General features: G+C 41.9%; 1 protein-coding gene across 3 annotated transcripts in view; it reads right to left on the reverse strand.

The window, feature by feature from the left end:
- GRIA1 (glutamate ionotropic receptor AMPA type subunit 1) overlaps nt 1-24,927 on the reverse strand; it is a 299,091-nt gene extending 274,164 nt beyond the window's left edge. For 2 of the 3 annotated variants that reach the window (XM_072824420.1, XM_072824419.1), the window contains exons 1-2: nt 24,374-24,739; nt 21,204-21,341 (exon numbers count right to left, since the gene is read on the reverse strand). In XM_072824420.1, coding sequence (XP_072680521.1) covers nt 21,204-21,341; nt 24,374-24,455 — 220 coding nt within the window. In that variant the 5' untranslated portion in view covers nt 24,456-24,739. Of the gene's footprint in view, nt 1-21,203; nt 21,342-24,373; nt 24,740-24,829 lie in introns of those variants that run through there. The other variant, XM_072824421.1, reaches the window with a different exon arrangement.
- Nucleotides 24,928-25,685: the final 758 nt, after the last annotated feature.

Below are 25,685 nucleotides of genomic sequence, written 5' to 3' on the forward strand. Positions count from 1 at the left end.
CTTATCATGGAGGAAACACCTCAATTACCAGTAGTATTAGTCAGTTTGGGCTGCCATAACAAAATACTACAGACTGGGTGGCTTAAAAAACAGAAATTTATTTTTTTCACAGTTCTAAGCTAAAGCTAGAAGTCTGAAATTAGGGTGCCTGCATGATTGGGTTCTGGTGGGAGCCCTCCTGTTGGCTTGCAGATGTCCGCCATTTCACTGTGTGCTCATATGGCTTTTCCTCTCTCTCTCTCTCTGTGTGTGTGTGTGTGTGTGTGTGTGTGTGTGTGTGTGTATGCGTGTGTGGAGAGAGAGAAAGAGGGAGGAGAGAACACCTAAGCTCTCTGGTATCACTTCTTATAAGGATACTAAACTCACCATGAAGGCCCTACCTTTATGACCTCATCTAGACCTAATTTCTTCCAAAGACCCCATCTCCAAATACCAGCATATTGGGGTTAGGAACTCAGTATGTGAATTTTGAAGGGACACAATTCACTCTAGTACCATTTCATGGAATTAGTAATATGCACAGAAAGATATGCCTTTATTAGCTAGAAATGGCAAGTTTGAAACCAACCAATGACTTCCTAAAAGTGATTTAGGGGTGAAGACTGAGCCATACTCAGCCCAAGACTTTCTTTCTCACAGCCTCCCACCAATCCTTGCTGGAAATGTTTTCCAGGGCCTTGACTATCTGAATGTGGTCTTTAAGTATGGCGCCACCATTCCTGCGACCTGCCTGTGAAGTCCAAAGTCCAATCACCCAAGGTGGAGTAGGCCCAGCCATGGGATTTCTTTATAATACCTGTAAGAATAGACTTGCCTCTGTCAGGTAAAGGTCTGGATCAGATGCCCCCTCCAGTTCTGTCATCCTCTCCACTCGGCACAGCTCAACCTCTGTATGAAGCCTGCTTTTGATTTTTTATATTAACTTCACAGATTGCATTAAAACTAATTTGTTTCAACTTGTCATTTTATTTTATTTTATTTTATTTTATTTTATTTTATTTTATTTTAAGATTTTATTTATTCATTCATGAGAAACACAGAAAGAAAGGCAGAGACACGAATAGAGGGAGGAGAAATAAGCTCCATGCAAGGAGCCCAATGTGGGACTCAATTTCAGGAATCCGGGATCAGGCCCTTAGCCAAAGGTAAACACTCAACCACTGAGCCACCCAGGTGTCCCTCAGCTTGTCTAATTTTAAAACACACTTGGGGCTTTATCTATCTATCTATCTATCTATCTATCTATCTATCTATCTATCATCTATCTATCTATCTATCTATCTATCTATCATCTATCTATCTACCTATCTATCTATGTATCTATCATGTATTTTTAATAGTAGCCCAGAAGCTGGGTGTTATTCCTGGATATTCTTTGTAAACGTAGGTTACCCAGAACTGGCTTTGCAGGGCTGAGAAAAGGGAACACAGCAGTAAGGCTGGCCTGGGCCAATTTGGCAAGTGCTTCCCCGGAGTCTGCCAGTTCTTTCTGAAATCACCGGCAATTCCTTGTTCTGGGTAAAACTGTTTGGAGAACTGGCTCCAAAAATTGATCGGTAGCTGGGAAGAGCAGAATAAGGAAGGCTTGCTTGGTGGTCAGAAGTCCTCCGTTAGAATCACGGCCCAGAGACTAACTCAATGCAGACAAAGGCCTTTGTCCTCTCTGGGTCTTTGCTTCACCATATGTAAAACAGAGAATCAGATGAGGCCTTGAGTCCTATGAGGTTTTAATAGGTAATTCACTACAAAGTGGGACTGCTGTATTTGGAAGATGCATACTCTACCCCCCTTCTGAGAAATGAACAAATCATATTAGTATAGCAAAGAGATTTCAAAATCCAGAAGAATACAATCTCCCCCTTTGTTTTAATCCAGCATTATTAAATTTATGGCCATGCAATCTTCCCTCTTTACCCCAACCCCTAAGGAAAACCTATCAGCAGCCTCAGAACATCAGAGTTATAACAGGAAACACAGACTAGCTGGGTTCCTAAAGCCCTTTAAAAACTAACCGTTTGGAGTCTATCATGTAGAAATGTGGATTTTCCATGTCATTTGACATCAGCTAACTCTATTCTGATGGAGGATTATTCTAGTAAGTGCTAAATAAAACTATTTTTATTGATATAAAAAGAGGACCTTTTGAATATCAGCTTTGAAATTTTATTATTCTGTCTGAAATACCTTTTTGTGGTCTTCAAAGCATTCTCCACACTAAAACTGGTCCACTTTTCCATATGTATCTTCCAGGTTCCCAGAAACCTCCCTCCAGATCTTCAGACTCATCATGTTAACTCTCCACCTTGTTCATGAACTCTGTTTGTTGATTTCACTCATTTCATCTATAATTCTGGACAGTACATGTTCACAATGACCCTTGGACTAATCAGATGCTCGTGATCAAGGCAATCTTAAACTAGAATCATCACAGTCATATTCCAAAGGCAGGAAGGCAGAAGAGTACATTTCAGAAACTGTCTCAATTACAAATGTTTTTTTTTTTTAAGTCAGGTTTTTATTAGTTCACTGTTTTATCTTAAAACTCACTTTCCCAGAGCAGTTCAACCCTCCAACATTTTCGTCAACATTGCCCTATATTTCACTCCAGCAGCAACTAGTTATATATTTAGTTAAGGCATTTTGCTTTCTTGTTCCCAAAGAAGTGCAGGACCAGATTTAAATTTTATTTTATTTTATTATTTTAAGGCAGCTGACTCTAAGCAAGACCTACAGAACTAAAAGGAATCATCTTGGCAGATGGTAAAAGGAAACAAGTAGCAAAGTGGCTCTATTTTGGGGTTTTGTTGTTGCTGTCATTTTCAGATCAAAGAAGCTTTAGATCTAGATATTTCCTAACTAAATTATAAAATCCTATCCAGAGCATTTTTATTCTCTATACCCCTCATTTCAACAAGAACACTGGATATTCTGATGAAGACTCTGGAGAACATTTCCAAAAAAGCTTGTCATCACAAACAATTAATTTGGACAAACAATAGTGGCTCCCATTTTGGGGGCACTTACTATGCCAGGCCCTATGCTAAGCACTTTCCACATTTATCTTCTCCAAGCCTTACAACAACTCAGAGAATTATTACTGCCACTTGACAAAATAAGAAATAAAGGCTTTGACAGGTTAAGTCATTTGCAAAGATCACACAGGACTCAAAATTAGGAATGTCTTCCGAGTCTCTGTTCATTTGAGTATCCATTATGCTCACCTTGGAAATATTTATTGGGCATCTGCCCCATGAATTTGGATTCAGATACAAATAATCTTGTTCCCCTCCCCCCGCCCCTGCCTGAAGAGCTCAGGATCTTGATAGAGATCTGACCTTTTTCCGGTATAAAGAAGGTAAAAAATCAAAGGGACCAATAAAAGCAGTACAAAAAAAAAAAAAAAAAAAAGAGCTAGTAAAATAAGGGAAAGAGAGAACAGTTCTAATTGAAGGAATGAGAAACAATTTCATAGAAGAGTAGTCATATTTGAGAAGCTCCCTAGAAAGTAGATCTGGGGGCTCCCAGGTGGCTCATTTGGTTAGGCTTCTGACTCTTGATTGCAGCTCAGTTCATGATCTCAGGGTTGTGGGATCAAGCCCCACATCTGGCTCCACGCTGAGAGTGGAACCTGCTTAAGATTTTCTCCCTCTTCCTCTGCCCCTCCACTCAGCTTATATGCAAGCACACGTGTTTTCTCTCTCTGTCTCAAAAGAAAGAAAGAAAGAAAAAAGAAAGAAGAAAGAAAGAAAGAAAGAAAGAAAGAAAGAAAGAAAGAAAGAAAGAAAAAGAAAGATCTAGTTTCTTTACTGTATACTCTACATTTAATCCATCACCAAGTGCTATTGTCCTATTGTTAACACCTTTAAAATAAATTACAAATCTACCTCTTTTCTTCTGCTACCACCTTGCTGCAAATCACCATCATCTGTCATGTAGACTATTTACAGGATCCTCTTAGTTATTCTTCCTATGTCCCTTCCGTGGTGTACTGGGTTACTATTATAGAACTATACATCCACATCCTTTGCCTTGTGACTTATAATCCTTCATAGATGGCAGAGTACATTTCTCTGCCCCAAGAGTATTAGGTTTGGCCAAATGCCTTGCTTGAACCAACAGAATAATAGAAGACATGACACAAGCAGAGGCTTTAATTATACTTGCATGATAAAGCTTAACCTCTTGTGCTCCTATGATCCTCCACAAGAATAGCAGGTGTTTTTTGTAGCAGCTGCACCTTCATCCTCAGTCCCTAAATAAAGACACATGGAGCAGGTCTAAACCCTCCTAGTGTTCAGCCTTATCAGCCTAGAACAGGTGGTCTATAGTCAATCTGAAGAATATAATGGTTTTTAAAAAAGATTTTGTATAAGCTACTAGGATTTTGATGTTATTTGTTATGCAGAAATAACTGACTGATACACACCATTTTCATGTCAGTTTATCACTTTCCCCTTCTCTACAAAGGAACCACTTTTAAAAATATAAATCAGATCATGCACTCAGTCCTAAGCTTAAATTCTATTAGTAATTTTTATTATTTAAAATCAATCTCAATTTCTTGTAGGTGCTCTTTGTTTAGTATGCTTTAGCCCACTGATCTTCGTTTTGTTCTTTGAATCCACAGACTCACTCTTACTTTAAAGCATTTACACAGGGACGCCTGGGTGGCTCAGCGGTTGAGTGTCAGCCTTTGGCTCAGGTCATGATCTCGGGTTCCTGGGATCAAGTCCCGCACTGGGCTCCCCACAGGGAGCCTGCTTCTCCCTCTGCCTGTGTCTCTGCCTCTCTCTCTGTGTCTCTCATGATTAAATAAATAAATCTTTAAAAAAAAAATAAAGCATTTACACATGCTACTCTTTTTGTCTGGAAAGTTCTAGAGCCTAAATCTATGCTAATCTGATAGCCATTAGCCACATGTGACTATTTAAATTTAAATTAACTAAAATTAAATTACATTAAAGATTTAGTTCCTTAATCATACTGGCCACATTTCAAATGCTCAGCAGGTACATGTGGCAAGTGGTTACCACATTTCACAGCACAGAGACAGAATGCCTCCCATTGTTGTGGAAAGTTTTATTGGTTATTAACAAGGCTCAGTTAAAATATCACTCCTTCAGAGAAGCCTACCCTGACTACCTATTTAAACTAGCTCTCAATCTACTGTCTGTTCTATGACTCTATTTGGCTATATTTGTGGCATTTACCAATTATTTGAAACTGTTATATTTATTTATTCATCAGAATGTAGTTCTCAAGAGTGCAGGAATTTTGTTGCTTTTTCTCTCTGCTACATCCCTAGGGTATAATAAAGAGTGTGTTCAGTAAATCCTAGTTGAATAAATAAATGGAGTATTCTCAGTTGGTGGGAAGGTCAATGCTAGGTGGAAGCAGAAGTATGAACAAAAGCAGAGCAGTGAGAGATTGCGAGGCACGTTTGTGGTGACACTGGCAGGACACATTTGCTGGAACATAGAATGTGTACTGTTAGATAAGTCTCAAAAGGTAGGCAAATTGAGATCATGTTATTGAAAGACTCATATTCTTGGCTGAGTTTGAACTTAAAACAAGATGGGGAGCTGTCAAAAACTTTTTTTTTTACAACAGAGAAGTTTCATGATTAGAAACAGTCTTCAAGAAATTGATCTACTTGCTACGTGGCAAGCGGATCATAGCACAGAGAGACTAGTCAGAAGGCTAAAGACACAATCCAATGGAAAAAGAAGAAAAAAGTAGGCAGAGTCAAGAGTCATAGTGGTGGCCAAACAGCACATCACATGCATTGGATGAAGAGAAGACAGTCTGGAGGAGTCAAATACTGACATTTTAAGCCTGAGTAACTCAACAGAACCGGAGTGAGGAAAGAGGAATGGGTTTGACAGAATAGATGCCAACTTCAGTTTTTGATATATTGAACCCAAAACATAGAGGCTAACATCTTGGGGAAAGGGTAGATATTGGGGTGAAAATCAGGAGCAGAAGGGATCAGAAAGAGCCCCAGTGGTGCTGGTGGGGAGAACACAGCATCACAAAGTTAAGGGTTCTTAGGGAGAGGTTGAAGATTCCCATAGATGTTCAGCAATCAGAAACAAAAACATACAGTTGGAATTATTGATAAAAAATATGGGCAGCCCAGGTGGCTCAGCGGTTTAGCACCGCCTTCAGCCCAGGGAGTGATCCTGGAGACCTGGGATCCAGTCCCACGTTGGGCTCCCTGCAAGGAGCCTGCTTCTCCCTCTGCCTGTGTCTCTGCCTCTCTCTCTCTCTCTCTCTCTCTCTGTGTCTCTCATGAATATATAAATAAAATCTTTAAAAGAAAGAAGAAAGAAAGAAAGAAAGAAAGAAAGAAAGAAGAAAGAAAGAAAGAAAGAAAAAGAAAGAAAGAAAGAAAGAAAGAAAGAAAGAAAGAAAGAAAGAAAGAAATATAATAACCCCTGAGGAGCTGGTTCATCAGAATATTTAGAGTAGAAACGATAAACTGTATTTATTCAGAATGATCATTGAGTAAGGAAGAAAAGATAGTAAGTACAGCTCAAGAAATTTTCCCAAAGCTGGAAAATACCTGGTTTCTAGACTTCACATGGACATTTATGAGCTTCCCATTCCCAAAGGCTCCTCCTGCTTTTTAGAGTCTGGAGTACAGTTTAAATGGAGGGCTCACATTAGGTGTTTTCTTTTCTTTTCTTTTTTTAAAAGATTTTATTTATTTATTCATGAGAGACACACACACAGAGAGAGGCAGAAACACAGGCAGAGGGAGAAGCAGGCTCCATGCAGGGAGCCCGACATGGGACTGAATCCTGGGTCTCCAGGATCACACCCTGGGCTGAAGGCAGCGCTAAACCGCTGAGCCACCTGGGCTGCCCTTTTTCTTTTCTTTTCTTTTCTTTTCTTTTCTTTTCTTTTCTTTTCTTTTCTTTTTTTTAAGATTTTATTTATTTATTCATGAGAGACACAGAGAGGCAGAGACACAGGAAGAGGGAGAAGCAGACATTAGGTGTTTTCTGCCCTCATTTATGGCTGTGGCGCCTCCATAGGCTTTACCAGATAGGTTAGGGATGGCTGGGGCTTATCCTGCTTGCTCGAGAGAGGCTCTGCCCTAATTAACCACCTCAATTAACAAATGGAGTTTGGCACCAACCTAAGATGAAGTACTTCGATTTAGCATTTCCTTCACATGTAATTTAAATCTCAGAATCCTTAAGTTTTATAATCACAGACTTGGAAAGGATCTAGAAACTATCTAGTTCATTTTCCTCCTCTGTGAAAGAATGAATATAGACACACACGCACACACGCACACGTGCACGCCATCCTTAGAAGCATCAGAAACAACTCTTCACTATTCTGGAACCAAGACAAAAGGGATAGCCAATTCCATGACCTCTCTGATAGGCATGCCCTAGGAACCTTACTATCTGCTTCTGTTATGCTCAGTGGCTTCCAAGCCCTGTCCTGTGGCTGTCTTGCCTTGATAGCAAGTGCCCCTTTGCCAGCCCTTGACTTGCACATATATATGGTTCAGAGAAACTAGCATCTGCCCAAGGACAACTGAGTGACCCAATTTGCAAGAAATGTTTTGAAGGCCCCTCATTCTCCACTGCCTAGACCAAGATTCTCAATCTAACTTGCCCATGTGGCTCTTTCTTTCACATTCCACAGGGTATCATACCCTTTCTGGCTGGCTCATTTCTAACTTTCGTATTTGAACTCAGAAGTCACCTCCTTAGAAAGGTCTTCCTTGACCACTTAAAGTGAGTATTCTCTTCTACCATAGCAATTTCTCACCACATTCTATTTTTTTATAACCATAATAACAATTTTTTATTTTTCCCATTTGTTAATGTATTTATCCCCTATTTCTCTATAGAACATATGTTCCATGGAGACCAAGACCATCTCTATCATTATCCAGTGTTCCCTCAAGTGCCTGGTAAAATGTGGAACACATAGTGTGGTTGCTTGTCCTGGCCAGATATTGCTACATAACAAGCATCCCCAAATGTATTAACATATAACAATGAACATGTCCTATCATATTCATAGGTCTAGAGATCAGCTGGGACAGCTCTGCTTCATACTTTAGCATGTGGGTTGACTCCAACACCTCTGTTTTTTTATTTCTCTTTCTTTGGGACCTGCAAGCTCTCTGAGGCAAGTTGTGTGTGTGTATGTGTGTGTGTGTGTGTGTGTGTGTGTGTGTGTGTGTGTGTTTCATGGCTTCTGCTTGAAACATGCCTAACAATATCCCACTTGCAAAAGCTAGTCACATGACCAAGTATAACATTAATGGAGCAGGGAGATATACTCTTCCCAAGGATTTTGGGGGAAGAAATGAATAGTTACCAAATAATAATCGAATTTACCACAATGTTCCATAAATATCAATAATTGCACAAATGAAATCCCTCCCCTAGATCAGTTGATCTTTCCAGCTAAACAAACTACTTTCTAATCCTTATAGTACTGTGTTTCAGCAGTATTAGTTTTAGGATTTCAGTCCACTGTGAATCCATGACCTGGCAAGAAAGAACTGTACCACCCTATTCTCCTTGAACAGAAACTGACTTAAGAACTCTGCCTGTTTAACAGAGGTTAAAACCTCCTTCATTTCATCCGGACTCTCTCTATCCCCCTCTTCAGGCATAGGGAAGCCTTCATTTCTGCCAAAAACTAGGAGGGATGGAACCAATTAGAAGAACCTACCATCTGGTGGTGTGGGCTCATCAGATTTGCAGCCAAGATTCCAACCGGGACTGTTAAAGAGTTTGTGCACAATAGCTTGAGTGTCTGAATAGAGCAGGAAATGTCTTGGTCATTGGGAGAGAGTATGGGTGCCTTGAAATCACCAGATATGTTAAGGCTGACAGCCCTAACATTCTGACAGAGTAATCTGAAAAGACCACAGCCCCCCACCATGCCCATTTGGGTGGACTATACTTCCAAAAATTGTGCCATGAACACAGGTTTGCTCATGACTGAGCAGGGATTATCAAAGTCTCCTCAGCTTTGACTCATGAATCTGCCTGAATTTCAAACCTTTTGCCTGCCCTGACTCCTGATCTTGCCTTTCCCACCAGAATCCCTTGTATGCTCTTCTCTTATTGGTGGCTCTTCTGGGCCTCAGCATATTAACACTGGGGTTAGCTCCAGCTTCTCTGAGTTTTCTTTTCTGCAGATATGTACCATGGGAGAACAACTGCATTTATTTATTTATTTATTTATTTATTTATTTATTTATTTAGCCTATTGAAGAATAGTATCCTGATTTCCTCTGGAGAACTACTCCTCCTCAGTGTCCCTGTAGTCTGGGGTGGGAGTTGACTGAAACTAACAATCCATCTGAGTCCTGATTTTTTTTTAAAAGATTTTATTTATTTATTCATGAGAAACATGGAGAGGCAGAGACACAGGCAGAGGGAAAAGCAGGCCCCCGGTGGAAGTCTGATGTGGGACTTGATCCTGGGACTCCAGGACCATGCCCTGGGCCGAAGGCAGATGCCCAACCACTGAGCGACCCAGACGTCCCTGAGTCCTGATTTTTATTCAGTGACATCAGGCCCAGGAATTTTTTCTGATGGGAATTGATCGAAAAAGAGAAGTTCCCTTTCCATTGGACCTTTAAATGGGCAGATAAAGGCTGGTTGTGCTGGAATCTGACAACTGAGATCTGGCATATGGTATATATATATATATATATATATATATATATATATATATATATGTCTGAGAATAAAGTCAGTTTAGTGCAAAGCTGAGACTGAAAGTTCAAGGGATATCTCCCAGTCCTCATGACACTATTCAAGCTCCTTAATCTACCTATACACAAAGTCAAAACTATCCAGTTGGTTCTGTTTCTATCACTTACTACCAAGAGAGTCCTGACTGCTCAGTGCCCAAATGGGATTGCCCTTTCTTTCTATAAGCCATAATTTCTTAAGTTAAAGACATTGGCCCACATATTTAGTCCAGTCTTGAGGACTGAATCATAAGTGAAAAGACATGCTTTCAGATTTAGCACTGTTGCATATTTGGACCCTGGGTAAACTTAGCCTCCTTGAGATTTCAATTTTCCCCATCCACAAAATAGATTCATTCATGGATAATGACTGCCCTCATAGAAAAACACTAAAGATTAATTAGTCACATTGTACTTGTGGTGCATTTATGTTAATAGATAAGAAGCCTAGTTAATTATATTACCCTGCATTTCCTTAGCACTTCTGATTTTTCAAAGCCCTTTCATATAAGTAATGACATTTGCCTCTTCTAATAACACTGAGAATCTGGTATTACAACCCCATATTATACATCTGGAAGCTAAACTGAGCACAAAGATTTCTCAAGGTCATACAGCAAGTCAATACCAACACTGAACAAGTTATTTCAATTCTTGTATACACTAATGATTCTATTAAATTTCATTGGAAATTGTCTTACTGGCCTATAATGCTCTTAAAAATCATAATATTATATTAAAATGATTAAATTTTTACTGGGATGATCATCATAGCATTATCTTTAGGAAAATATTTGGAAATAAACTAGATAGTCAATAAAAGGAGACAAATTAAATAAATTTTACATATATAAGTTGTACATATATGTACAATAGGCTTTTAGGAAGACATTTATTTTTTATTTTTTTTTAAGATTTTATTTATGTATTCATGAGACAGAGAGACACAGAGAGAGGCAGAGACACAGGCAGAGGGAGAAGCAGGCTCCCTGCTGGGAGCCTGATGCGGGACTCGATCCCAGGACCCCAGGATCACGACTTGTGCTGAAGGCAGACGCTTAACCACTGAGCCACCCAGGTGCCCCTTTTAGGAAGACATTTAAAAATGAATGTGTAATAATCAAAGTGACATATGTAACACTGGGTAAAAAATCATGTTATAAGACAGTGATATAAATCTATTATTAATTGTTAAGTTGATATGCTCAGAAGAAAGATAAGTTTATCCTTAGTATTATAATTACACAAATTTTATTTTGTTTGGTGTCTATACTCCCATGGCTTTCTACAAAACACATATCATGTTTGTACACGAAATAAATGCTATTCTTAGTTGATTTCCTTCCTAGAGATTCTATGTAATGAACACACAGAAACAGGCTTAACCATTGGGTGTGAATTTCATTAGCCTCCAACTGCCTCATTCACCCCAATTTTGCCTGGATCCTCCATGATCTGGACCTCCCTACGACCTTGAGCTCCTGTGTGCTCTTTGGACAGCAGACTGTGACACTCTAAAGTCACAAGAGCAGTCGGGGGGGAATGGCTTTCTAGGATCTTCAGTGCACTGCACACCCTGACTGCAGCTGCCACAGAGCAGCACAGGCCACTTGAAAGCACAAGGGCTGTGTGACTCAAGCTGCAGGCACTGATACCAGGGGAGCAGAGCCGCTTTCACTGGAGGGGAAACCACATGTTCCACAAGAGCAGAAGACCCAGCAGTCAGCGGAATGAAGAACCCACCCCCAAGCCTGCAGAGGTCTAGGGATGGAACCAGACACACACAGGCCACTGCCCCTGCTCACTCCCTCTGAGAGCTCCATTTTCTCATCTGGAGAAAAGGGAGAATAAAAGTAGCTGTTTCATGGTTTTGCATGGAGTACAAAGTTGATTTGAAATCAACTATCATTTGCTCCTTTTCATAATAACCACATACCATTGATATAATTATTTCCTTCACTTGAAAGAAACTGAAGTTTAAAAAAATAGAATTGACTTGTCCAAGACTTACAAGGCCTCAGTGGCACAGGCAGGCCTTGAACCAGAAATCCTTGATCTAGAAAGTGGGTCCTTATCTAGGACCCTTACTGACAATAGTTCAAAAGGAGCTGGACTGAGCTTTTAATTTGACTTACCACGGTCAAATTAACAGTGCTGGTTTTTACCCCCAGCACTGTTTAGCAACACAATTGTAATGGCCTTCCGCGGGAATTTACAATGCAGCCTATTGGAATTCTCAAAACACGTAATGTCAAACCATAACCCCCATGAATGGCAGTATAAACTACTACATCACTGCCTCTGATGTTACATAATACACAGCTATGCATTCATTCATTCATTCATCCATTCATTCAACTAGCATCACTGAACACTATTCTGTGGTGGAACTGTGATGGGAAGTTAAAGAAGATGTGGCCACTGCTCCCAAGTTGCTTGGACCAGTTGGTCAGATAAGACAAAGGTCCAGGTGACTAAAACCCAGATCTAAGTGTGACAGCTGCTATGGGAAAGTACAAAGTGCCAAGGGGCAGAGGAGGAGGGTGTGAACATGAGAAAGCAAGGAAGCTTCCTGGAAAAGGTGATATAAGGGATAGGACTAACCAGAAGGACAGAAATTCAACAGGGGAACATGGAAGGAAAAGTTTGTAGATGCAAGTGGAGGAAATAGCATTGAGTTGTCCAATTTGATTACAGATCAAGGCTCAGTAGCATGGCCTTTCCTGCTGATGAAGTAAGTAGGGATTCCATCTGAGTCCTTGCTTGCATGCACATGCTTACCAACTCTGTGTTGGATCAGCCTCCAGTCCCCATGAACATAGCCATGGGCATACCACAGAGCACACATGACAACTGACCCCTACACCCAGTCGTCAGCTTCCTCTTCCCCCAGTGTCTGTCCCCATCCCTCTGACCATCTGCCAGACTTCATCTCAAATTGGCAACAGGAGTAAAGGCTCAAGGATAATTGCTACATAAGCATAAAGTCTTCAGGGAACATGAAAGTGGCACTCTCGAGCATCTGATTCCTGGTGGGAAAACAAATCTGAACATGACACTTCTCTGCTTAAAATCCTTCAGGAGTTTTTCCCAAAGCTCTTGGGCTAAAGTTTAAAATTTGTAACAGGCCTCTTAGCCCTTGCCATCCTTTCTAGCCCCCCATTCCCCTTATCCCTCACTTCCCCTGCTCCCAGGCCTCTGCCCAGGATGCTTCTAGAATATGCCTCCTGTTCCCAGCACCACATCACTAAAAGCCTTCAATTCTCAGCTCAAACACCTATTCATCCCTCTGCCCAGAGCTAATTCCTTTATAATATGCTTTCGTTGAATCATGGCCCTTTCTTTCACATCTTTATCACAACCAATAATAATATATCATCTGTACAATTATTTGACGAATATCTGCATCTCTCACTAACTGGTAAGCTCCATGAGCATAGGGCTGCCTTGTGCTTTTGTTCGCAGTAGTAAGCATTCTGTAATTACTTGTTGAATATTGAATGAGTGCACCTGAGATCCATAAGAGGCTTAGTACCCTTGCATACAAAATGTAGACCAGATGCGTAACATGGTAGGTCAAAGTTCAGAGCGTTCCTTAGATTCTTAGTCAAACCAGTGGCTGACACAAGAGCTTCTTCTCTAAACCATTTGTCCCTGAGTTTTCCATACATTCTTAACATAGGACTACCGCCCTGGAGGGACTCTTAGAAATCATAAGAGCCTTATTTTATAAATAAGGATGGGGGTGGGTGGTGCTTCTCCAAAGTCACATGCAGGAATGTTTCCAGAGGATAGATAGTCCAGAATTTGAATCCTTGTCTTCAAATCCCAATTCACATAGTTTTCACTGCCTGGAACCTGGTGTATGTGTGTGTGTGTGTGTGTGTGTGTGTGTGTGTTTACCTTTTGGTCTATATCCGGTCGACCTTTCTAAATTGAACTCAAATGTCCTTGATTTATGAAAGCTGGTCTGATTCTTCCAACTGGAAGTTTTCTTTCCTTCCTCTGAGTGTGTGTGTGTGTGTGTGTGTGTGTGTGTGTGTGAGAGAGAGAGAGAGAGAGAGAGAGATGAGGAAAGAGAGAATGTCTCCATTACTTCAGATTTCTTTTGTGCATGCCTATTTCCTCTATAAGAACCTGAGCCCCTTAAGGGGAGAATCAATGTCTAATGCATTTTATTTTCCTCAATTCCTAGTGGAATGCCTTGTAGTGGCAAATGGATTTTATCTCTTGCATCAACTCAACTCTGACCAATTTGTAGTAGCTGCCTAGAATGCTATGCTGAGAAAGAAAAGAAAAGAAAGGTAAGGAAGAGAAAAGAAAAGAAAAAAAGAATTTAAGGCTATGTCTACATTTAGTGGGAAAGAATTCTGTAGTTAATGACTGTTATCCGCTAGGGTCTGGAAGGGGGCAGTAATGGTACATAGACCCCATAGAGGGCAATAATAATAGGGTTTGAATGAATGAACAAATAAATGAATCTTAACTATTTATCTTGAGTGTCTGAGAGAAGAACAGTAATCTCACTGATCTCAGCAGTCTTCAAACTAGCCAGAGGATGCAATGTTCACAAACCTTGGCACAAAGAAGTTGATGATTACCAATATTATATAAAAACAAAAAACAAGAGTGTAACATAGACACATGTTGATGCCTGTGTTTCTTAATGGGAGGACATGGATAAAGATGGAGAAGCCACAGTCAGGTTTGTAACGTCAACCAGCTCTATGCACACATCTGCCATTTAGCTGAGAGCACAGTGTGGATGCAAGAGACCAACTTTGAACTCTACACCTCGTAACAACAAACACATGCCCCACCCTTCAGTACCTGCTCAAATTCCCTGAGGAGTCTTGCTTCTTATCCACAGCCATGCCCTGCCTCAGAAGTCTTAGCTCTTAATCCTGAATCATAAACTTCACTGGGAGCACTTACTGTTCTTTTTCTTTTCTGTGTCCCTATAGTAATGCATCTTAGAAGGGGAAAAGCTCACTGAGTTTTGGAGTTCCTAAAGCTGACTTCAAATATTAGCTCAGCCCATCTCTGCTGTAGAATATGGGGAAAACATTTACTCCTGCACCATCTCAATAGCATCATCTACAAAATGGGGATAATAATCGTTCAAGATTTTTATAAAACTCAAAGACAATATATATGAAGTATCTGTCACTTGGTAAGTCTCTGAAATAATCTTTGTTTACCCAGTACCAGCCCTCCATTCTTCTCATTACGGCAAATTTTTTGAGAGCAGAAATTATACATCTTTTGTATCCCCTAAACTATTGGTTATAGAGTGAGGAAGAAATATTAATTGAAAGAAATAATGAAATGACAGGTGCTGAAGGATATAAATTAGGTGTGAGCAGACTGGTTTGGTTATATACCTGGGTAAGCAGCATAATTTTGGTGCACTGGCTCCATGTAGGACACTTGAAAACTTTGGTAAACTTGAGAGTTTACGACTTATGCCTAAAGAGGACAGCCCTGGGGCACTTGGGTGGCTCAGTCAGTTAAGCATCTGATTTCAACTCAGGTCATGATCTCAGGGTCCTGGGATTGAGCACAATGTTGGGCTCCCTGCTCAGTAGGGAGTCTGCTTGTCCTTCTCCCTCTGACCCTCCCCCTGCTTGTGCATGTATGCACACACTCTCTTTCTCTCAAATAAATAACTAAAATCTTGAAAAAGAAAGAGGACAGCATTTCTCAACTCTAGAAAATAGAAACTGAGCAGGAATGTGGGTTCAGGGTTCCCTGATGCCCTAAGTTTTTTTTTTAGGGAATCCAGAAATCTGAATTTTTATGCCATATTGTAAAAAGCACTGTGCATTTTAAATTCAATGGACTATTAATCTGCAACTCTAAAATGATGAGGGACTCTTAGGCAAGAGCTAAGATGCCATCTGTCTGCTATCCATGCCTAAAGTCTGGCTAGATCCCCCTTGGGCTTCCTGAGTGAGTCTATAACAGAGAGAAACCCATTATAATTAGGCAACTAGCACCCACCTGATTGCCATTTAGACTCTCAGCATCTTGTTTTTGTTTAAAGATCGACAGATAGATTGATTGATTGATTGATTGGAGAGAGAAAGCGCATACTCATGCATGAGTAGGGGGGGCAGGGGGGATGGAGAGGGAAAGAATCTCTAGAAGACCTCACACTGAGCATGAAGCCTAACACAGGGCTTGATCCTATGACCCTGAGACCATGACCTGAGCCAAAACCAAGACTTGGAAGTTTAACCAACTGAGCCACCTATACACGCTGGCTCTCAGCATCTGTATATTGTGTGATTCCTTGACTCATGGAGACATTTGTTCACTTGGATTAGGGATAAAGCCCTTTGTTGAGTGTTCTCAGCACCACTGAACAATAGATATACATGACCTTTCTGGACAGTATTTCACATTCTGGTGGTAGAGTTGACCTATAAATGTATATCAAGGCAACAATGCAGGACAAACCAACTGGGCCTTGAAAACACAATGCTTCCAGGGGACAGGCAGCTAAATAAAATTAGAAAAATGAGCTAGTTAGGAAAGAAATTATCTAGATGGAATATACCCACCTCTATCTTAGTAAATTGGGGCTACATAGATGTGAGTCAATATTGCCACATTTTTCAAAAATTGAAAGAGACTTACAGATACCCAAATTTTGAAGTAAAATTCCACGTTTTTTTTTAAAAAAGATTTTATTTATTTATTCATGAGAGACACACAGGGAGGGAGAGGCAGAGACATAGGCAGAGGGAGAAGCAGGGTCCATGCAGGGAGCCCAATGCAGGACTCGATCCCAGGACTCCAGGATCATACCCTGAGCCGAAGGCAGATGCCCAACTGCTGAACCACCCAGGTGTCCCAAATTCCATGATTCTTATATATTGTGCTGCATCTGGCTTATGAATGACCATTCATTCGGTGATCACTTCTGCAGTATTGGATAAAAGGTAGATGGGAGGCCCAGCCCAGATTGCCACAAGAGGTCAGAGCAAGAGAGTAACAAAGTAAAGCTATCTTCTTTGCCTTTGCACCTGTCACTCCTCTGTCCAGAACACACTTGCTTCATCCCTTTCTTGCCCCCTTACCTTGTCTTTCTGGAAAGCTTCTATTTATCATTGAGACTCAAGTCTACCACTACCCTTTCAGAGGCCATGCCCACTCCTTAAGGCATCTCTAACACTCCTTATAAATTGCTTCCCCCAACACCAATGTTATATTTTGATTTTCTCTTAATAGGATGGTCAGCCTCATAAGGGATAAAGTCCTGAAGGGCAGGGAACATGTCTTACTTTTGTCTGTACTTCTAGTGCTTAACACCATGTCTGGGCTTGATTAAGGGCTCAAACATGCTTGCTAAGGGAGTGGAAAGCTTTTTAGATTAAAGAGTTTCTCCAAGTGTGATCCCCATACTAACTACTACAGAATACCTCCAGGGCCAGCTCTTGAATAATCTTACTCAGGAAATCCAGAATTCATCCCAGAGTCTTGTTTTAAATAAGCTCTCTGGGTGCACTGAAGATTGCACTGAAGATTGAGGTCCTCCTGGCTAAACTGTAACCCCCACTAGGAAAAAGGCTATGTCTTCTTTCTTGGCCATTATATTCCTAGCACCTGGTACAACACTGGGCATAAAGTAGGCATTCAGCATATATGTGCAGAATGTATGAATGAAAAGGTAAGAATTAAGTGGTAACTGCTTCTCAGACCTTTAATAGAAATCACAATCTGCATCTTACCTGTCACTTTATTTATACTGATCACAAAGGCACCAAGTAAGCTGAATAGTTGGTCAGTAACTACTATCTCTATGGACAGTCTCATCAACTCCTGCCCTTCTAGGCATGGAAGAGTGTTCAGAGGATAACATAAGGTGTTTGCTGATTCAATGACTTTATCCTTTAATGCCTGCAGGCAAGGAAAGCAAGGAAGCTCAAATGCAAAGAACACACAAAACTCTCATCTTGGTTACTGATGTTAGTAGTACTTCTCTTCCATCTTTCCTGCATCCCCTACCCTACAACCATCACTTTGCCTCAGTAATCCCCTGTTGCCAACACGTCCAGCAGGAATAGTTCCTGTTATACTTCCTCTCCCTTCCCTTCTCTACCCTCTGGTGGAGGGATAGTGAATAGCAAAATGGGCAGGAAAAAAAATCAAGTGACAGCAAAAATTATGAAAAACAAATATTCGGGGATCCCTGGGTGGCGCAGCGGTTTAGTGCCTGCCTTTGGCCCAGGGTGCGATCCTGGAGACCCGGAATCGAATCCCACGTCGGGCTCCTGGTGCATGGAGTCTGCTTCTCCCTCTGCCTATGTCTCTGCCTCTCTCTCTCTCTCTCTCTGTGCCTATCATAAAAAAAAAAAAAAAAAAGGCAACTCTAAAAAAAAAAAAAAAAAAAAAAACAAATATTCATTGGGGTGCCTGTGTGGTTCAGTTGGTTGGGTGTCCAACTCTTGATTTTGGCTCAGGTCATGATCTCAGGTTCCTGGGATCAAGCCCTGTGGAGGACACCATGCTCAATGGGGAGTCTGCTTGAGATTCTCTTTCCCCTTCTCCCTCTTCCCCACCCACCTGCTCACAGTGTCCTCTATCTCTCTCTAAATAAATAAATTAATTTAAAAAATAAAAGAAAGAAAAACAAATATTTAGTTATATTCTGGAGGTAAGACTGAGGCAGTCAATTTAAGGTAACTACTAGTCCAGATTTCAAAAAAGCAAATGAAATTAAACGTGAATAAGACACTTTTCTTGGTTTACCATAAATGATTAGTTAATGTAGCCCATATAAAACCTGTCTACTCCCTTTGACAGTTTTTACTCAATTTAATTTGGGACAGATGTACAGTTTTCCCAAACTGAAAGACCATGGGAAACGAAAGGTTTCCTGGCCTCATCTAAAAGCTAACAGAGAATCTTCCAGGCAGGCTGGGATTATAATGCCACCATTGCCACCCAAATTGCCCAGTCCTGGCTCTGATCTTGGAGCTAAAGAGAAAAAATAAAGATCTAAGCACAAGATAGCATTATTGCTTCTCAGACAATCCCCGCAGCAACTTTGCTCACTAGACCACAAGATACTTGAAAGCAAGGGCCTTTTATCATCTCTATTTCCCCAAGGTCCATCTCAGTTCATAGCATTGAAGAAACATTTAAAGAATGACCAAATTAATAGAAACCTATACACTTATATATGGCAGGAATCAAGTTTAAGAACCCAGATCCATTCACTCCAGGTTCCCTAACCACAATGGATAACACTGTGTATCATATTTCAACCCCCCCAATAAATGGCCAATGACCCTATTGCAGATCAAATGTTAGGTAGTTAAGATAACAATACAAAAGCACCACCTTTTGCCTCAGAACGTTTCTTCCTTTTATTTTTATTTTTTTGTCTTTTATTATCTTGTCCTGCCAGTCAACATCTTGACACTAGGACAGCAGTTAACATCTCATTCCATCAAGCTCTGCTGTAGACAATTCTCAGCAGTATGAGGGAATACACACACCAGCCATTTATTTTTCCTGATTCCTTAAGCAAGTAATCCTTGAGTAATGGGCCCCTTTGAGAGTATGACAAAATCTATGGAGTATGACAAAAGCTAGAGAGCCTCCCCTCAGTAAATAAATTAGCATATGCATATAAATGCAAAATATTAAGCATCATCATAGGCGGTTTTTAGATATATTGATGCCCATACCCAAATCCTCTCTTCAAAGACTCTAAACCATATCAAAAGGAATGGAGATTATCTGAAAATCAAATACCTATTCAACATTATTCAGCTTTCCAGGGAGATGGTTTCACAGAAAACAGAATTCAACAATTAAACTCTAGCTCTTTTTTAAGGATAGTCAGTAACACAGCAGACAATATTTTCAACCTCGGCATTACCAAAATGCAAAATTGCTATTTTATTTGATGGGTCACTCCTGTGTAAAATCACAGCTATAATTTGAAGCACTGTAAGGTTTTCTCATTAGGTGCTTTATCAAACCACTGCCTTAAAAGTTTCTGAACACTTCCTTTTGCTTTTTAGGTAATCTAAGCATAATTGATCAGGCTACCATAAGGAACAGTGTATCTATCACAGTGCCAGGAACATGGACCTTGGGGTCACAGGACCACAGTTTACTTCTTGGGCAACTCTGAGCAAGTAGTATAACTTGGTGCAGCCTCAGTTTCTAAAAAGAAGATGATGCAGTGTTCTCCTCCAAGGTTTCTCTGAGGATTAAATGAACTAACACATAGAAATTAGTGCATTGCAAAGGCCATTGTGATGCCCAATAAGTGATAATAAATGCTAATATAATTGTCTATAAAATACTTATCATAGTTCTTAACACACAGTAAATCCTTAATAAATGGAGTCTGGTATAATTATCATTCTTGAAATCTGTATGAGCATTATCTTATAAGTGGTCTTAGGGATAGAGAGAATTCCAAATTCTTAATATGAGTTTTCAATGCACAATGCACTTTCAGTTCAAATCATTGAGAGCCTACCATGAGGGAATGTGGAAAAGAGATGAAAGAAATATGATCTATGTTTTTGACTATCCATAGCTCAGTAGATGTCACCAAGTCCATAGAAGCACACACAACCTGTGGTGTCAATTTAATCCAATTTTGAGTCTCCAGTTGTTCTTGCCCATTCAGCTCACACCACCATACCGTAAATTCCTTCTGGAGTTTAATCCCTGGAGGGAAAATGTCTCTACTGATTAATTTTTATGCTTCCATCTGTCATCAAATGGCAATCATGCAACCACACAGATCTCCTTTTCAGTCGTAGTTGTCAGAAAAACTCAAAATGGTCTTTGTTTTTTATGTATTCAATTCATATGTCAAAGACTTCTCTTTTTCTTCTCCTTGAGGTCTCCTCTCAAAGGCCATCCAACAAATTATGTCTTAAGCAATCAATCCCTTCAAAATATTTTGAAAATAATCCAGGTAACAATCTTACAATAGTTATTGGTCATTTCCCAAAGTGGGGAACCAGATAGACAACCTGTCACACATTCTTTCTAATCAACCACAGGTGTAATTTCTTCTTTTAACTTGTGCATAGGAAAGGCATAAGCATTTTAAGCCACATTTTCTAAGTTGGAATCTTTAATTCTATATCTCTTAGAAGTTTCTTATGTGTGAAAGTCTCTGAGCTGAACAAGAAAAACTCTGCAAGGTAGGGAAGATTCAATCAACCCAAACACCCATCGTACTGGCATTTACAGTTAGCTGACAGTGAAAAAGCAGACCCATTTTCTAAAGCATTCTAGGATCTAAAATACCAACTGATGGAATCACTCAAAAGGCCCTGGAAATTTTTCTTGGAGGGCTTTCTCTTATGAAGACGAATGACAACTCAAGTGGTTTTTGCAACACTACCACCTACTCACAGGCCCTCCTTTCATTGGTCGATCGCAGAAATAAATGTCAGGAATAGCAGCAATTACTTACATCTATAGGTCATCTCAAAGCTGTCGCTGATGTTCACAATATCAATCTGGGGGAGCAGTTTCGGGGGCTCTGTGAGTTGTGACAAAGCAAATCTAAAAGCGGCATGTTCCTGTGACTGCTGGTTTGGAAATAATCCCCCTAGGAGGAAAATAAATGTAACATGGTATCTGGAATAGAGACAGGTTTAGTCCCCCAATAGCCCATCCCAGATGGACCCTTTTCTTCTCCTCATGCCAAACCCACTAGTTGTAGCCTTCAGTGGTGGGGAGGAGAGTTCAAATAGACTCAAGTAGACATGGAAGCTTCAACTTCCATAGATGAGCTTTTATGTGACAAGGGCCTCTAACAGGCATCACTCTGCCCAAACATTTGGTTGTTCACTCCTCAACCCAGATCAATTCAGAGAAAACAAGAGAACTGTATTTCTCTTCCTCCTTCGTCCTGGCAACCATCTAGGTGGCCTAAGCTCTTGTGTGCACGTAAACCCATGCTGTGTCCAATTTTTCCTGTATCAGACCCATTCCCCACTACAGAGCCTTGCAGGAAGTAGCATTAACAAATATTTCAGGGTGAAATCTAGCCCTGGGACCCTATAAAGCACTGTAACCCTTTGCTTTGACAGTTTTGGTCTTTGACCTGGCAAGACCTGCATGCAATTTAATCATTCTATCACCTCTGAGGTATATTATCCATTTCTTCTGAAAACCCTGGGTTTCTAAAAACAGTATTTTGCTGCTTCTTTGACACTCATGATCCCAGCTACCTAGGGATGACTTGTTATATAAGAGATTGCCATGGTGTACATTTGCATGGTAGAACTGTGGACTTCAGAGATGTGGGGATTTAAGAATGTCAAGAAGGTATGAACATTCTATTCTAGTGAAAAGCATAACAAAGGTGCTTATTGGGGCTCTAGTTCCTAGAAGTGAGAGTATGTGACTTACCTTTGTATTTACTGTAGACGTGTAAAATGAATTAAATCCCATTTCCATGAATTAGAATCAGCTATGTCCAGAGACTGAACTATAGTGAATGTTTACATAGAAGTTTATCTCAGCTTCAACAGGAATCCCAGTCCCAACGTAACGTACTTATAACTTCTTATACAGAGGTATGTGCTTATTTTTAAGAACCAGTAGATAGACTGTAAGGCTTTTATTAGAGATCCTACAAGTAGAATCAAGTACTACCTGATGACAGTGGTATTTTCAGCATTTGTTCTACAATTTAATGTTTCAACCTTTTATTTGAAAACAAATAGTGATCTTATCAGTTGAACAAACAAGTTTCATAAGTATGATGAAAAATTTGCAGATACATGGGCATACATATCATACACACGTCCATAAAACACAAACCACCTCCGTGCATTTGTACCCATAGCTCTATACACAAATACACTTGGTGAAAGCAAGTCCACATATCTCAAGACAAGCATTTCCAATCAGCCAAGTGTGGGCAATGCATAAGTACCAACATAAACAATGCTACACATAAGAGCAAGTGATTTACACATGCTCATATGCCTCCATTTTAAAGGGTAAAAATAAATGACTACTGCTTGATTCTGATGCTCCACCCTCCCTCCCCTCAGGTGACCACACCCCAAACACTTCCCTATCCCCTTCCTCCTCCGAAATGAATGAAAGGGAGGGGTGGGGGTGGGGAGGTAGGCGGCTCCAGACGGGGCTGCAAGGGAAGTGTCTCCTGAGGCAGGAAGTTTTGTTTTGCGTGTAAGGCACTAACACATATACACACACTTCAGAATATAGTTTAACAGGTGTCAGGAAACAAAGCAAGTTACTCCATGGCTGTTCCAACCACCCTTGGAGCCGGCATGCTGGAGAGGCCGAAAGAGCCTGGTACTGCAGCACATGTGTGCCCAGCAAAATAGGACCTGCACCATATCCGCCCCCCCCCCCCCAAAACACACATTCACACAAATAACACAAACTACCAGTAATGGGAACTTCCCCTAGTGGAGCTATGTCCCTACGGGGGAGAGAAAACAAGAACCCAAACCAACCAAGATGCCTCCGAGCAGAGCAGCTTGCTCCATTCCGGGACACACACAGCCCTGACACGCTGGTCACACGGAACCCCGAGCCCTTGTGGATGAGCATTGTTACTGGTGTTACTGCTCCTGTTTGTTTTGCTTTCACCCATTATTATTAGGAGGAGCAACATCTATCAGCCGCCCCCCCGCCGATCCAGGGCGGGTGAGGGGTCCTTTTAGAAGCCCCACAACCAGGAACGGGAAATGGGGAGCAAAAAGGCAGGCAGCGTGTTGAAACCTGCCTCTAAGTTGAGAGGACAGAGCCTAGGGATGGGGACAGCTAAGAGGAGGAAGGGAAACGTGTGCATGTGTGTGTGTTTGCGTGTGTGTAAAAGGTAGACGAATGTCTGTGCATGCAACCTCTCAGAGGAGGGGGCAACGGAAGGAATAAAGGCAGGATAGGAAGTTCCAGCTTGGAGGAGTGAGGACCACCAGCCCAGCATGGCAGACAGCAGAGAGAAGGCAGCCGGGGAGTCCAGCACCGGAGGGAGAGCCCCCTTGTCTGGACTTAGCCTGGGGGCCCCCGGGCAGGATTTCAGCGGCTGCAATAAACCCAGCACCCCGCACTCCTTCTTTTAGAGGGTCTCCTTCCCCTCCCCCAGCCAAGAAACCATCGCCTCAGCCAAGTAAATGCATATGTGCCTATTTAATACCTGATCACACACAGAAATACACCACACCTATTTGTCTAAATAAATGAGAGCAGGCACCATGTATCAGGCAATGGAGTGAACTCCTTTAAACACCCACCAGCCCTTTCCTCCGCGCTACAGCCTGAATTTTCTTTCTTTCTTTCTTTCAAAGCAGTGGTTCCTCCATTTCACAGGCTCATGCCCAGAGTGTGAGTGGTGTGTGTGGAGCTGTGTGTGTGCATGTGTATGTGTGTGTGTGTGTGTGCACACTGCCCTCTGCCCCTCGTCTGAGCAAGAGAAGCCCCCTCCCCGGCTGGAGGTGCAAGTGGGCTTTCCATCATCACCCAGCTTTCTATCCAAGCACAGTCCGGAGCGGGGTGGGGGGGTTGGGGGACACAGGCAATACCCCCACCCCCCAAAAAATAAAAGAAACCCTTGCCAGACCCAGAAAGTCCCTCCCCAGGCTGCCCCCTCTCACTCACCGATCTGGATATTGTTGGGGAAATTGGCACCTACTACCGCGCCTAGGAAACCGGTGCAGAAGAAGGCAAAAATGTGCTGCATATTCCTTTTTGCATTGGCGAAAAAGAAGCCCAGGTCCAGTCATAGATTTGGTATTTCCCCCCCTTCCCTAGATTCCTCTCTCTGCTCGCCTGTTCTTTCCCTCCTGCAGTTCGTGCCCTCCTTGCGTGCTTCCTTCTTCCCTTCGGGGAGGTTCGTCTGTTTCCCCTGGAATCGGAGCACTTCCACGGCCGCGTTAACGCCAACTGACAGCCAGATTAACTGAGCGCGGAGCGGAGCAGCCCGTCCTCATGCTGGCGGAGCGCTCGCTCCCCCTCTCCCCTCCCCTCCCCTCCCCTCCCCTCCCCTCCCCTCCCCTCCCCTCCTCGCGCAGCCTGCCTCTCGCTCCCTCCCCTCGCTCTCCCCCTCACACTCACTCAGGCTGCGAGCCCGGGCGGCGCTGGTGCCCACCGAGCCAGCTCCAGTTCCGCGGCTGACCTCCTCTCCCTGCCACCCCCTGGCTCCCAGTCCTCACCTTCTCCTCCTCTCTGTGTGTTCAGATGGGGTGGGGGGGGTGATGATACAGGCAGCCTGGTCCCGAAAGGAACAACCCGGTCCCCTTCACCCTCCCCCGCCTCCCCCAATTCTCCCTGCCCCCTCCCCCGGCTCCCAGCCCCCGAAGATGCTACTGGAAATGTGGGTTCAGCTGTAAGTCAGTAGGTGGCAGGGGGTCCCCACGATAGTCCTCCATCCACCCGCTGCTTGATCTAGGTCACTTTTTCTAGGAGCGCTCGGGCTGTGCTGGATATATCTCCTGCACTCCACTGGCCCAATTATTCCTACAACTAATTCCTGAGGGGGAGACCCTAGAAATCCCTCCTAGGAGCTTTAAAGGAAAATAAAGCCTTTTCCTCCCTAATGGGAGGAATGACAAAAAGGCAAACCAGAGGGTCCAGAATGATTGGCAGGTGCCTTGGTTTGGGTATTTGGTACTCCCCAACTGCTCTTACAGGTGGAATTGGTGGTCCCTTCTGAAATCCTAGGCATCTAAAATGGGCCCCCTTCCCACTTTCCCTGCATGCCACAGGAGTCTATAGCATCAGAATTGTGTGGGTGTACAATAAAGGCTAAGGATTCTTAGAGCAATTACATGAGTCATTTTGCAGGGATTCTAGTGAGAAGATTCAGGCTTCTTTCAAGTCTCTCTGGATGCCGGTCATGTCCAATGTAAACTGGAACTCCACAGACCCTCTTGGATTGGAGCTTCCATTGAAATAACCTGTAGAGAGAGCA

Source organism: Canis lupus, chromosome 4 (genome assembly GCF_048164855.1).
Source record: "Canis lupus baileyi chromosome 4, mCanLup2.hap1, whole genome shotgun sequence".
Lineage (NCBI taxonomy): Eukaryota > Metazoa > Chordata > Mammalia > Carnivora > Canidae > Canis > Canis lupus.